Source organism: Oncorhynchus tshawytscha, linkage group LG28 (genome assembly GCF_018296145.1).
Source record: "Oncorhynchus tshawytscha isolate Ot180627B linkage group LG28, Otsh_v2.0, whole genome shotgun sequence".
Lineage (NCBI taxonomy): Eukaryota > Metazoa > Chordata > Actinopteri > Salmoniformes > Salmonidae > Oncorhynchus > Oncorhynchus tshawytscha.
Genome location: NC_056456.1, coordinates 2878070 through 2892958, shown reverse-complemented (window position 1 = coordinate 2892958; position 14889 = coordinate 2878070). Strand labels below are relative to the sequence as shown.

Below are 14889 nucleotides of genomic sequence, written 5' to 3'. Positions count from 1 at the left end.
ACATTTCAAATGTTACATGATTGTCTATGTACAGTGTTGTAACCATGTGCAAGTAGTTGAAGTATAAAAGAGAAAATAAACAGAAATATGGGTTTTTACAGTTTGTGCTCCACTGTTTTCCCTTTTCTCATGACAACGGGTCACATATATTGCTGCTGTGATTGCACACTGCGGTATTTCGACTAAAAGTGGAAATATTTGTGGGTCAGTGTGATCTGCGGGAAATATGCGTCTCTAATATGTTCATACATTTGGCAGGAGGTTAAGAAGTGTAGCTCAGTTTCCACCTCATTTTGTGGGCAGTGGTTTCACAGACTGTCTTCTCTCGAGAGCCAGGTCTGCCTATAGTGGCCTCTCTCAATAGCAAGGCTATGCTCACATCGTCAAGGATTTTCTTAATTTGGGGTCAGTCACAGGTCAGGTATTCTACCATCGTGCACTCTCTGTTTAGGGCCAGATAGCATTCAAATTTGCTCCATTTTTTGGTTGATTTTTTTCCAGTGTGTCAAAAAGTTATCTTTTTGGTTGGGTCTAAATGTGTTTCTGTCCTGGAGACAGATCCTAATTTGGATGTTGAGTTTTATGTTCATTAGATGGCATAGAAGAACCTTCTTGCTTTGTGTGTTAGATCGTTCACAGCTTTGTTACCTGTGGTGTTGCTGTTTAGGCCGAGCTAGCTGTAATTCTTTGCGTGTTAGATCGTTCACAGCTTTGTGGAGGTTAACTGTGGTGTTGCTGTTTAGGCCGAGGTACAGTGCCTTGCGAAAGTATTCGGCCCCCTTGAACTTTGCGACCTTTTGCCACATTTCAGGCTTCAAACATAAAGATATAAAACTGTATTTTTTTGTGAAGAATCAACAACAAGTGGGACACAATCATGAAGTGGAACGACATTTATTGGATATTTCAAACTTTTTTAACAAATCAAAAACTGAAAAATTGGGCGTGCAAAATTATTCAGCCCCCTTAAGTTAATACTTTGTAGCGCCACCTTTTGCTGCGATTACAGCTGTAAGTCGCTTGGGGTATATCTCTATCAGTTTTGCTCATCGAGAGACTGAAATTTTTTCCCATTCCTCCTTGCAAAACAGCTCGAGCTCAGTGAGGTTGGATGGAGAGCATTTGTGAACAGCAGTTTTCAGTTCTTTCCACAGATTCTCGATTGGATTCAGGTCTGGACTTTGACCTTGGCCATTCTAACACCTGGATATGTTTATTTTTGAACCATTCCATTGTAGATTTTGCTTTATGTTTTGGATCATTGTCTTGTTGGAAGACAAATCTCAGTCCCAGTCTCAGGTCTTTTGCAGACTCCATCAGGTTTTCTTCCAGAATGGTCCTGTATTTGGCTCCATCCATCTTCCCATCAATTTTAACCATCTTCCCTGTCCCTGCTGAAGAAAAGCAGGCCCAAACCATGATGCTGCCACCACCATGTTTGACAGTGGGGATGGTGTGTTCAGGGTGATGCGCTGAGTTGCTTTTACACCAAACATAATGTTTTGCCTTGTTGCCAAAAAGTTCAATTTTGGTTTCATCTGACCAGAGCACCTTCTTCCACATGTTTGGTGTGTCTTCCAGGTGGCTTGTGGCAAACTTTAAACAACACTTTTTATGGATATCTTTAAGAAATGGCTTTCTTCTTGCCACTCTTCCAAAAAGGCCAGATTTGTGCAATATACGACTGATTGTTGTCCTATGGACAGTCTCCCACCTCAGCTGTAGATCTCTGCAGTTCATCCAGAGTGATCATGGGCCTCTTGGCTGCATCTCTGATCAGTCTTCTCCTTGTATGAGCTGAAAGTTTAGAGGGACGGCCAGGTCTTGGTAGATTTGCAGTGGTCTGATACTCCTTCCATTTCAATATTATCGCTTGCACAGTGCTCCTTGGGATGTTTAAAGCTTGGGAAATCTTTTTGTATCCAAATCCGGCTTTAAACTTCTTCATAACAGTATCTCGGACCTGCCTGGTGTGTTCCTTGTTCTTCATGATGCTCTCTGCGCTTTTAACGGACCTCTGAGACTATCACAGTGCAGGTGTATTTATACGGAGACTTGATTACACACAGGTGGATTGTATTTATCATCATTAGTCATTTAGGTCAACATTGGATCATTCAGAGATCCTCACTGAACTTCTGGAGAGAGTTTGCTGCACTGAAAGTAAAGGGGCTGAATAATTTTGCACGCCCAATTTTTCAGTTTTTGATTTGTTAAAAAAGTTTGAAATATCCAATAAATGTCGTTCCACTTCATGATTGTGTCCCACCTGTTGTTGATTCTTCACAAAAAAATACAGTTTTATATCTTTATGTTTGAAGCCTGAAATGTGGCAAAAGGTCGCAAAGTTCAAGGGGGCCGAATACTTTCGCAAGGCACTGTAGCTGTAATTCTTTGTGTGTTCTAGGTCAACAGTAGAATTTGTATATGTTTTGTCTTGGCTGCTGCACCTTTTTTGGTCTTACTAAGATTCACTGTCAGGGTCCAAGTCTGACAGAATCTGTGCAGAAGATCTAGGCGCTGTTGTAGGCCCTCCTTGTTTGGGGACAGAAGCACCAGATCGTCTGTAAACTGTAGACATTTGATTTCTGAGTCCAATAGGGTGCTACAGACTGATCTAGTGCCCCCGCCAATTAATTCATATATATGTTGAGAAGGGTCTGGCTCAAGCTGCATTCCTGTCTCACCCAATGGCTCTGAGGAAAGAAATCTGTGTGTTTATTGGCTATTTTCAACTGTCATGTGCACTCTCTGCTGTGAATTATACATATCTTTCATACAAATCTTAACCTTGTTACCCATTCCATACATCTGTTGTTCGTCATGTAGATTGAAAGTGGTGTATCTTGGCTATAAAATACCTTTGAACTTTTGTATCGGGGCTCTCAACGAATCATCTGGGGGTGATTCGTCGACCAGCCATCATTATCGTAGAGCACTCAATTGATTCACTTTATATTTGTGTGTTGTATTGACCTGCTCCCTTATAAGTTAATAAAGATTTAGTTTTGTCACGACTTCCGCCGAAGTCGGTCCCTCTCCTTGTTCGGGCAACGTTTGGCGGTTGACGTCACCGGTCTTCTAGCCATCGCCGATCCACCTTTCATTTTCCATTTGTTTTGTCTGGTCTTCCCACACACCTGGTTTCAATCCCATCAATTACATGTTGTGTATTTAACCCTCTGTTCCCCACATGTCCTTGTCCGGTATTGTGTTTTTGTACATGTTATGTCTGGGGTTTTGTCCCATTGTGATTATTGTGTTTTGTTCACGGTTATTTTTATCATTAAACTGCGCCGTTGGAACAGTCTTTGCTCTCCTGCACCTGACTTCTCTACCGCCAGTACGCACGCCTTACGCGTTTCAGTAGAACTCTGACTTGTGTGATAAGTTTGTCTCTCCTCATTTGATAGTAAAGAAATGAACCACCACAATAGGTTCAACAATTTCTTTCTTCGGTTTTTACATTCTTCATCAAACCATTTAAAATTGTTGTCTTAGGTTTTCTGCTGGAATTTAAATTGTATTTGTTAGCTGATAGCAGTGAATAATATCTTTCACCTAAGTTTACACCTTCACTTTTGGTCATTTTCTCCACTACCCTCCATGTGTCTATAGCATGTCTTAATAGTATGCAGTTTGTTCAGCTTCGATGCCTCCTCATGGCTGCTTATTGATCTTTTAAAGTAGACTTTGGTTTTGCTGTGATCTGAGAGAGGTGTCAGTGGGCTGACTGTGAAGGCTCTGAGAGAGGTGTCAGTGGGCTGACTGTGAAGGCTCTGAGAGAGGTGTCAGAGGGCTGACTGTGAAGGCTCTGAGAGAGGTGTCAGTGGGCTGACTGTGAAGGCTCTGAGAGAGGTGTCAAGTGGGCTGACTGTGAAGGCTCTGAGAGAGGTGTCAGTGGGCTGACTGAAGGCTCTGAGAGACTGTGGGTTGAGGTCGGTGATAAAGTCATCGACGGTAATACAACCAAGAGATGAACTATAGGTCTACCTACTGTAGGAGTCCACTCAAAGCCTACCATTGACTTTGTACATACCCAGCGTGCGACAGAGCCGCAGGAGTTGTGACCCGTTTCTGTTGGTTATATTGTCGTAGTTGTGTCTAGGGGAGTATTTGGGGGAGGGAATGCTGTCACCTCCAGGTAGGTGTTTGTCCTGCTGTGTGCTGAGAGTCAGGTTCTTGTCCAGTTCTGGCATTTAGGTCGCCACAGACTAGTACACGTCCCTGGGCCTGGAAATTATCGATTTCCCCCTAAAGGATGGAGAAGCTGTCTTCATGAACGTGTGGGGATTCTAGTGGGGGGATATAGGTAGCACACAGGAGGACATTTGTCTCTGTTGAACTCATTTCCTTTTGAATTTCTAGCCAAATGTAAAATGTTCCTGTTTTGATTCATTTAATAGAGTGAGTTAGGTCTGCTCTATACCAAATTAGCATACCCCCTGTGTCTCTTCCCAGTTTTACTCGTGGTGGTTTGGTCTCACTCTCACACATCGCTGCAGGGAGGTGCATAGAGGGTTTGGTTGAGGCCTGAATCAGGATCAGTATGTGTGTTGTCCATTAGCTGTCTCGTCTCCTGGCTACCATATGCATTTTGGGAGACCAGGCTATTTCCTTCTGTTGTGTTACAGCCCAGCCCCCAGCTGCTGGCCTCTACACACCTCATTAGAACAGCTGAGACCAGGCAGAGCTGGGGCCCGCTACGAGCACACACACACACACACACACACACACACACACACACACACACACACACACACACACACACACACACACAACCAATCGCCAATCCAACTATGTTAGGCATGAGTATTCATCTTCACTGAGAGATCAATGTCGATCCCCATCACTGACGGAGTCCATCTGAGTGTGATGGAGAGAAACAGATCAGAAGTACAGGGAGGGAATAGACCAAAGACAAAGCAGAGGAGTGGAGCAGAACGAAATGGAGGAGGATGGGTCAGGCCAGGGTGTGACAGGAAAGAAGTGACAAAGAAAAAAGGAGGTGGAGAATGTGAAGATAGTGGAGAGAAAATGTTTGACGGACGAGACGAGACGAATAGCTGCTGCTAATGGGGATCCCAATAAACCTAAATCCAGACTTAACCTGCTAAAAGGAACCCCCGGGGAGTAGATGAGATCTGGAGAAACCAGACTGGAGTGTGCTAAGTGCAGTCATAGTTTGGGCCTGTGTGAAAACTCTATATAGTGAAGTTGACAGAAGTATACAAAGGAAAAACACTCACATCTCCTGTCATGTTTTATCACAATGTCATGATCTCTCCTTAGCAGTGCTGCTTTGGCAGAATACAAGATTCTAACTGGATAAATATGTGTGTACACCAGACAAAGACACACTTACACACACAGGCACACAGGCACAGACTGTCCATTTGTGTGTTAGTCCTCTTATTGGATGAGGGGCTCATTTAAGCCCACATAGCCTAAGTGTGACTCCACATCAGACAGGGAGGACCCCAGGGTTAAGCCACTGTCATGAGAACTAGGACATATGCAGTATAGCTGACTAGGGTCAGTCCAACCTATGGAACTTATGATAACTCACTGTCATGAGAACTAGGACATATGCAGTATCAAACTGCTCAAATAAATTGGGAGCAGAGAAGGGAAATAATCATCATAATCAAATGTAACACTTTCTGTCGGCACGGAAACAGAGACTCAGGAGACCTGTCAGGGTGTGTGTCTGGCAGTCCGTCAGGGGCTATAGAGTTGTCGGTGGGCGGATGAGGTGTGTGTGACTGTATGTGTATCTGTGTGTGTGGGATGGGTAAGTAGGTGTGTGTGTGTCTGTATGTGTATCTGTGTGTAGGGGATGGGTAAGTAGGTGTGTGTGTGTCTGTATGTGTATCTGTGTGTGTGGGATGGGTAAGTAGGTGTGTGTGTGTGGCTGTATGTGTATCTGTGTGTGGGGGATGGGTAAGTAGGTGTGTGTGTGTGTGTGTGTGTCTGTATGTGTATCTGTGTGTGGGGGATGGGTAAGTAGGTGTGTGTGTGTATGTGTATCTGTGTGTGTGGGATGGGTAAGTAGGTGAGGGGTGTGTGGGATGGATATTTAGTACGGGGTGTGTGGGATGGGTATTTAGTACGGGGTGTGGGGATGAGTATTTAGTACGGTGTGTGGGATGGGTATTTAGTACGGGGTGTGGGGGATGGGTATTTTTAGTACGGGGTATGTGGGATGGGTATTTAGGTGAGGGGTGTGTGGGATGGGTATTTAGGTGAGGGTGTGTGGGATGGGTATTTAGGTGAGGGGTGTGTGGGATGGGTATTTAGTACGGGGTGTGTGGGATGGGTATTTAGGTGAGGGGTGTGTGGGAAGGGTATTTAGTACGGGGGTGTGGGGATGGGTATTTAGTACTGGGTGTGTGGGATGGGTATTTAGTACGGGGTATGTGGGATGGGTATTTAGGTGAGGGGTGTGTGGGATGGGTATTTAGTACGGGGTGTGTGGGATGGGTATTTAGGTGAGGGGTGTGTGGGATGGGTATTTAGTACGGGGTGTGTGGGATGGGGATTTAGGTGAGGGGTGTGTGGGATGGGTATTTAGGTGAGGGGTGTGTGGGATGGGTATTTAGGTGAGGGGTGTGTGGGATGGGTATTTAGGTACGGGGTATGTGTGATGGGTATTTAGGTGAGGGGTGTGTGGGATGGATATTTAGTACAGGGTGTGTGGGATGGGTATTTAGTACGGGGTATGTGGGATGGGTATTTAGGTGAGGGGTGTGTGGGATGGGTATTTAGTTGAGGGGATGGGTGTGTGTGGATGGGTATTTAGTACGTGGGTGGGGATGGGGGTATTTAGGTTGTGTGGGATGGGGATTTAGGTGAGGGGTGTGTGGGATGGGTATTTAGGTGAGGGGGGTGTGTGGGATGGGTATTTAGGTGAGGGGTTGTGGGATGGGTATTTAGGTGAGGGGTGTGTGGGATGGGTATTTAGGTGAGGGGTGTGTGGGATGGGTATTTAGGTGAGGGGTGTGTGGGATGGGTATTTAGGTGAGGGGTGTGTGGGATGGGTATTTAGGTGAGGGGTGTGTGGGAGGGGTATTTAGGTGAGGGGTGTGTGGGATGGGTATTTAGGTGAGGGGGGTGTGTGGGATGGGTATTTAGGGGTGTGAGGGGGGTATTGTGGGATGGGTATTTAGGGGGAGGGGTTTAGGTGAGGGGTGTGGGATGGGTATTTAGGTGAGGGTGTGTGGGATGGGTATTTAGGTGAGGGGTGTGGGTATTTAGGTGGGATGGGTATTTAGGTGAGGGGTGTGTGGGATGGGTATTTAGGTGAGGGGTGTGTGGGATGGGTATTTAGTACGGGGTGTGTGGGATGGGTGGGTATTTAGTACGGAGGGGTATGTGTGGGATGGGTATTTAGTACAGGGGGTGTGTGGGATGGGTATTTAGTACAGGGGATGGGTATGTGGGATGGGTATTTAGTACGGGGGTGTGTGGGATGGGTATTTAGTACGGGGTGTGTGGGATGGGTATTTAGGTGAGGGGTGTGGGATGGGTATGGGGGATGGGTGTGTGTGGATGGGTATTTAGTACTGGGGGTGTGTGGGATGGGTATTTAGGTAAAGGGTTGTGGGATGGGTATTTAGTACGGGGTGTGTGGGGATGGGTATTTAGGTGAGGGGTGTGTGGGATGGGTATTTAGTACGGGGTTGTGGGGGATGGGTATTTAGGTGAGGGGTGTGTGGGATGGGTATTTAGGTGAGGGTGTGTGGGATGGGTATTTAGTACGGGGTGTGTGGGATGGGTATTTAGTACGGGGTGTGTGGGATGGGTATTTAGTATGGGGGGGTATGTGGGGGATGTGGGATATTTAGGTGAGGGGTGTGTGGGATGGGTATTTAGTACAGGGGTGTGTGGGATGGGTATTTAGTACGGGGGTGTGTGGGATGGGTATTTAGTACGGGGGTGTGTGTGATGGGTATTTAGTACTGGGGGTGTGTGGGATGGGTATTTAGGTAAGGGGTTGTGGGATGGGTATTTAGTACGGGGGTGTGGGGGATGGGCATTTAGGTGAGGGGTGTGGGATGGGTATTTAGAAGGGGGTATGGGGGATGGGTATTTAGGTGAGGGGTGTGTGGGATGGGTATTTAGGTGAGGGGTGTGTGGGATGGGTATTTAGGTGAGGGGTGTGTGGGATGAGTATTTAGGTGAGGGTGTGTGGGATGGGTATTTAGGTGAGGGGTGTGTGGGATGGGTATTTAGGTGAGGGGTGTGTGGGATGGGTATTTAGGTGAGGGTGTGTGGGATGGGTATTTAGTACGGGGGTGTGGGATGGGATTTAGGGTGTGTGGGATTTAGTACGGGGGGGTGTGTGGGATGTGGGGGATGGGTATTTAGTACGGGGTTGTGGGATGGGTATTTAGATGAGGGGTGTGTGGGATGGGTATTTAGGTGAGGGGTGTGTGGGATGGGTATTTAGGTGAGGGTGTGTGGGATGGGTATTTAGTACGGGGTGTGTGTGGGATGGGTATTTAGTACAGGGGTGTGGGGGATGGGTATTTAGTACTGAGGGTGTGGGGGATGGGTATTCAGTACAGGGGTGTGGAGGATGGATATTTAGTACGGTGGGTGTGGGATGGGTATTTAGTACAGGGGTGTGGGGGATGGTATTCAGTACGGGGTGTGTGGGGGATGGGTATTTAGTACAGGGTGTGTGTGCTTGAGGCAGGGGTCAGCGGGGCATCCTACTGGGGCTGAGCTCTCTACTCTCTGAACCCTGACACTGAAGGTCTTGGAATACATTTTCCATCACCTAGTTCCCACCTCTCTAAGATGACTACATGTTTTATTCAATCTCTCTCGAGCACCAAGGAGAGAACACATGAACACAACAACAGACAGAGAAACACACTATTTTAAATGGTGGATGATACAAGTCATGGGAGCTCCAAGATGGAGGACAGTTGCTCTGTCGTCAGAGAGAATAGCGCCTACCTTGGTCAGGCCTCCCACATCCAGGTAGAAACAGACGATGAAGAGATTCCAGGCCACCCAGAGAGCTGTCCACACTGTGTACTGTACAGGACACACACACACATACTTCAAAAAACACATTGCAAATGAAAATAAGTTGGAAATGAAATGAAAGATTTCTGTCTGTGAATGGTGTTATGGGACACACTCTACACTGCACTAGACTGTTTATTTATTCATGTGTACTACCCGCTCTAGCCCACATGCCAAAGCTGCGATAAGTCCATTAAGACTTAAATGAGTTGTTTTTTAAACCAGCTGAGTGTTTTTTAATGGAGGGGCATAAACAGGTCTTAGAATGGAATTAAATTTGCAACATTTACAAAGGGTCTATTATACAAAAAACAAACTTCAGTTTGTCCGCTTACAGACACTTTGAGCACTTTGAAAAAGCGATACTCAAATCCAATCCATAATCATCCATCAATATGGTCTTTCTGACAGGAAGTTGCTAACCAAACTTCCACTCAAGGCTGAACTTCTTCCAATGGAGATGTTTTTCACCATGTGAACATGTCAACGCTCATTGAGACAGTAGAGGACTTGCCCTAATTATCCTAGCCTAAAAGCGTTGAGTCATACTGTTGAACCATACTTTTTCCAAGAAAGCATTCTTCCCACTATCCGCTCTTGCCTTTGGCTACTCTCTCCACTCCCTTGGCTTTTCACTCTCCCTCCTTTTCCTCAGTATTGTTTCCTTATTGCATCTCAACCTTCTATCCTCTTTTGCCTTTGATTATTCTCCCCCTTCCCTTCCCTCACCCATTCCTTCCAATGTCTCTCCTCTCTCCCTCACCCATTCCTTCCAATCTCTCTCCTCTCTCCCTCACCCATTCCTTCCAATCTCTCTCTCCTCTCACCCATCCCTCACCCATTCCTTCCAACCTCTCTCCTCTCTCCCTCACCCATTCTCTTCCAATCTCTCTCCTCTCTCCCTCACCCATTCCTTCCAATCTCTCTCCTCTCTCCCTCACCATTCCTTCCAATCTCTCTCCTCTCTCCCTCACCCATTCCTTCCAATCTCTCTCCTCCCTCACCCATTCCCTCACCCATTCCTTCCAATCTCTCTCCTCTCTCCCTCACCCATTCCTTCCAATCTCTCTCTCCTCTCTCCCTCACCCAATCTCTCTCCTCTCTCCCTCACCCATTCCTTCCAACCTCTCTCCTCTCTCCCTCACCCATTCCTTCCAATCTCTCTCCTCTCTCCCTCACCCATTCCTTCCAATCTCTCCTCTCTCCCTCACCCATCCTTCCTCTCACCCATTCCTTCCAATCTCTCTCCTCTCTCCCTCACCCATTCCTTCCAAACTCTCTCCTCTCTCCCTCACCCATTCCTTCCAATCTCTCTCCTCTCTCCCTCACCCATTCCTTCCAATCTCTCTCTTCCTTCCAATCTCTCTCTCCCTCACCCATTCCTTCCAATCTCTCTCCTCTCTCCCTCACCCATTCCTTCCAATCTCTCTCCTCTCTCCCTCACCCATTCCTTCCAATTCCTTCCCCTCACCCATTCTTCCAATCTCTCTCTCCTCTCTCCCTCACCCATTCCTTCCAATCTCTCTCCTCTCTCCCTCACCCATTCCTTCCAACCTCTCTCTCCTCTCTCCTCTCACCCATTCCTTCCAATCTCTCTCCTCTCTCCTCACCCTTCTTCTCCCTCACCCATTCCTTCCAATCTCTCTCCTCTCTCCCTCACCCATTCCTTCCAATCTCTCTCCTCTCTCCCTCACCCATTCCTTCCAATCTCTCTCCTCTCTTCCTCACCCATTCCTTTTAATCTCTCTCCTCTCTTCCTCACCCATTCTTTTAATCTCACCCATTCCTTGCAACCTGTCTCTCCTCTCTCCCTCACCCATTCCTTCCAACCTCTCTCTCCTCTCTCCCTCACCCATTCCTTCCAACCTCTCTCTCCTCTTCTCCCTCACCCATTCCTTCCAACCTCTCTCTGCTCTTCTCCCTCACCCATTCCTTCCAATCTCTCTCCTCTCTCCCTCACCCATTCCTTCCAAACTCTCTCCTCTCTCCCTCACCCATTCCTTCCAACCACTCTCTCCTCTCTCTCCCTCACCCATTCCTTCCAACCACTCTCTCCTCTCTCCCTCACCCATTCCTTCCAACCTCTCTCTCCTCTCTCCCTCACCCATTCCTTCCAACCTCTCTCTCCTCTCTCCCTCACCCATTCCTTCCAACCTCTCTCCTCTCTCCCTCACCCATTCCTTCCAAACTCTCTCCTCTCTCCCTCACCCATTCCTTCCAACCACTCTCTCCTCTCTCCCTCACCCATTCCTTCCAACCACTCTCTGCTCTCCCTCACCCATTCCTTCCAATCTCTCTCTCCTCTCTCCCTCACCCATTCCTTCCAACCTCTCTCTCCTCTCTCCCTCACCCATTCCTTCCAACCACTCTCTCCTCTCTCCCTTACCCATTCATTCCAATCTCTCTCTCCCTCGCCCTTTGATTTTCTTTCCACATTAACACCCAAACTGAACATTGCTAATACATTTTTGACGTACAGTATATGTGAATATGTTATCAGTACTTAGCTTCATGCATCCCGTGTTAACTGAATAAAAGAGACAGTACACTTCCTGTAATGATCTTCTAACTCCAAAGGACACCAGAGTGGAATAACACTTAAAATATTCATACCCTGTCCGGGAGCTATGGGTTCTTCAATCTAGAGCATTGTACTGCTCTTCAATCTAGAACATTCTAGTATTCTTCAATCTGCAACCTTCTAGTGTGCTTCAATCTTGAAAGTTCTAGGACATTCCATTAGGTTTTTCAATCTTGGGTCTGGAGTGATACAAGATGGCCAGGCTTTTGTTCTTGCCCAGTACTAACACACCTAATTCAACTAATCTAATCCTCCTTTCCCCCACTCCCCCCACCCCTAACCCCTCAGATTTAACCAAATCCTAAATCCTGTGGATTCGTGCTGAGGTGGGCCCTAGGGTACACTCTGTTCGAGTGTGAAATGAATGGAAGTTGAGTCATTAATTAAATGTAATTACTGATGGATTAAAAAGGATTAAGACGACAAACAATGTGTTTCGGGAGAGGGCCAGGGATCTTGGGAGTTTGGATAAATGGAAAAATAACAAATGACACCCCAATGTAATGTGTGCACCTGTGTGAATGTTGGTACTCACCACGACAATGTAGCGTGGTCGGTACTGTATAGTGCCGAAGAAGCCGAGGATGACAATGATGATGTGGAAGAAGTTGGCCAGAATGGGCGCCCATTGGTATCCCAGGAAGTCAAAAACCTGCCTCTCCAACGCCACCATCTGCAGGGGGGGAGGGTTAGGAAGACTGAATTTGGGGCATGAAGGTCAAGAACATCCTTTTTGGTCACATTTGAACGTGCAAGGAAACTCAAAGGTACAGTATAGGCTAAGTGCATTACCCAACCAACCACAATGTACAACAAGAGTATAAACCAACGTGACACATCCATCCACATCTTAATGAAAGCATAAAGCAGTGTCATGGTCCATTCTGCGTTTGATTAGTCTCCTTAACACACACAGGCGCAAACATCTTCTTAACCAGGATTCTCTCATTACCACACACAGAAACTGACATCTTCTTAACGAGGATTCTCTCATTACCAGACACTGACATCTTAACCAGGATTCTCTCATTACCACACACAGACACTGACATCTTAACGAGGATTCTCTCATTACCACACAGACACTGACATCTTAACGAGGATTCTCTCATTACCACACAGACACTGACATCTTAACCAGGATTCTCTCATTACCACACACAGACACTGACATCTTAACGAGGATTCTCTCATTACCACACAGACACTGACATCTTAACGAGGATTCTCTCATTACCACAGACAGACACTGACATCTTCTTAACGAGGATTCTCTCATTACCACAGACACTGACATCTGACATTACTTACATCTTAACGAGGATTCTCTCATTACCACACAGACACTTACATCTTAACGAGGATTCTCTCATTACCACACAGACTGACATCTTACATTTCACCACACAGACACTTACATCTTAACGAGGATTCTCTCATTACCACACAGACACTTACATCTTAACGAGGATTCTCTCATTACCACACAGAGACACTGACATCTTCTTAACGAGGATTCTCTCATTACCACACACAGACACTGACATCTTCTTAACGAGTTCTCTCATTACCACACAGACACTTACATCTTAACGAGGATTCTCTCATTACCACACAGAAACTGACATCTTCTTAACGAGGATTCTCTCATTACCACACAGACACTTACATCTTAACGAGGATTCTCTCATTACCACACACATACACTGACATCTTCTTAACGAGGATTCTCTCATTACCACACAGACACTGACATCTTAACGAGGATTCTCTCATTACCACACAGACACTGACATCTTAACGAGGATTCTCTCATTACCACACACAGACACTGACATCTTAACGAGGATTCTCTCATTACCACAGACAGACACTGACATCTTCTTAACGAGGATTCTCTCATTACCAGACACTGACATCTTAACGAGGATTCTCTCATTACCACACACAGACACTGACATCTTAACGAGGATTCTCTCATTACCACACAGACACTGACATCTTAACGAGGATTCTCTCATTACCACACAGACACTGACATCTTAACGAGGATTCTCTCATTACCACACTGACATCTTCTTAATGAGGATTCTCTCATTACCACACACAGACACTGACATCTTAACGAGGATTCTCTCATTACCACACACAGACACTGACATCTTCTTAACGAGGATTCTCTCATTACCACACACAGACACTGACAACTTAACGAGGATTCTCTCATTACCACACAGACACTTACATCTTAACGAGGATTCTCTCATTACCACACAGACACTTACATCTTAACGAGGATTCTCTCATTACCACACAGACACTGACATCTTAACGAGGATTCTCTCATTACCACACAGACACTTACATCTTAACGAGGATTCTCTCATTACCACACAGACATCTTACATCTTAACGAGGATTCTCTCATTACCACACAGACACTGACATCTTAACGAGGATTCTCTCATTACCACACAGAAACTGACATCTTCTTAACGAGGATTCTCTCATTACCACACAGACACTTACATCTTAACGAGGATTCTCTCATTACCACACACATACACTGACATCTTAACGGATTCTCTCATTACCACACAGACACTGACATCTTAACGAGGATTCTCTCATTACCACAGACACTGACATCTTAACGAGGATTCTCTCATTACCACACACATACACTGACATCTTCTTAACGAGGATTCTCTCATTACCACACAGACACTTACATCTTAACGAGGATTCTCTCATTACCACACAGAAACTGACATCTTAACGAGGATTCTCTCATTACCACACACAGACACTGACATCTTAACGAGGATTCTCTCATTACCACACAGACACTTACATCTTAACGAGGATTCTCTCATTACCACACAGACACTTACATCTTAACGAGGATTCTCTCATTACCACACAGACACTGACATCTTCACGAGGATTCTCTCATTACCACACAGACACTGACATCTTCGAGGATTCTCTCATTACCAGACACTGACATCTTCACGAGGATTCTCTCATTACCACACAGACACTGACATCTTAACGAGGATTCTCTCATTACCACACACAGACACTGACATCATCTTATCGAGGTGGAAATGTTTCGATGGGCCTCGTGAAGCAGGTGTGGGTTTGACAACAGAGATAGTGTAGTTATTCATCCATGTAAAATGCTCTCTAACAGGGAAATAAACACTAAAAAAGGAGGGGAATAACAGACTGGGCTCAACATTATGTTAGAACCACAGACCAACACA

General features: G+C 45.9%; 1 protein-coding gene across 5 annotated transcripts in view; it reads right to left on the bottom strand.

The window, feature by feature from the left end:
• The window catches only part of LOC112226512 (sodium/potassium-transporting ATPase subunit beta-1-interacting protein 3-like), a 171698-nt gene that overhangs the window by 111518 nt on the left and 45291 nt on the right, over nucleotides 1-14889 (bottom strand). For all 5 annotated transcript variants that reach the window (XR_006080181.1, XM_024390865.2, XM_024390867.2 and 2 more), the window contains 2 exons: nucleotides 12156-12293; nucleotides 8968-9048 (listed from right to left, as the gene is read on the bottom strand). Coding sequence is in view for 4 of the 5 variants with exons in the window: in XM_024390865.2 (XP_024246633.2) it covers nucleotides 8968-9048; nucleotides 12156-12293 (219 nt within the window). In the remaining variant the exon portion in view is untranslated. The remainder of the gene's footprint in view (nucleotides 1-8967; nucleotides 9049-12155; nucleotides 12294-14889) is intronic.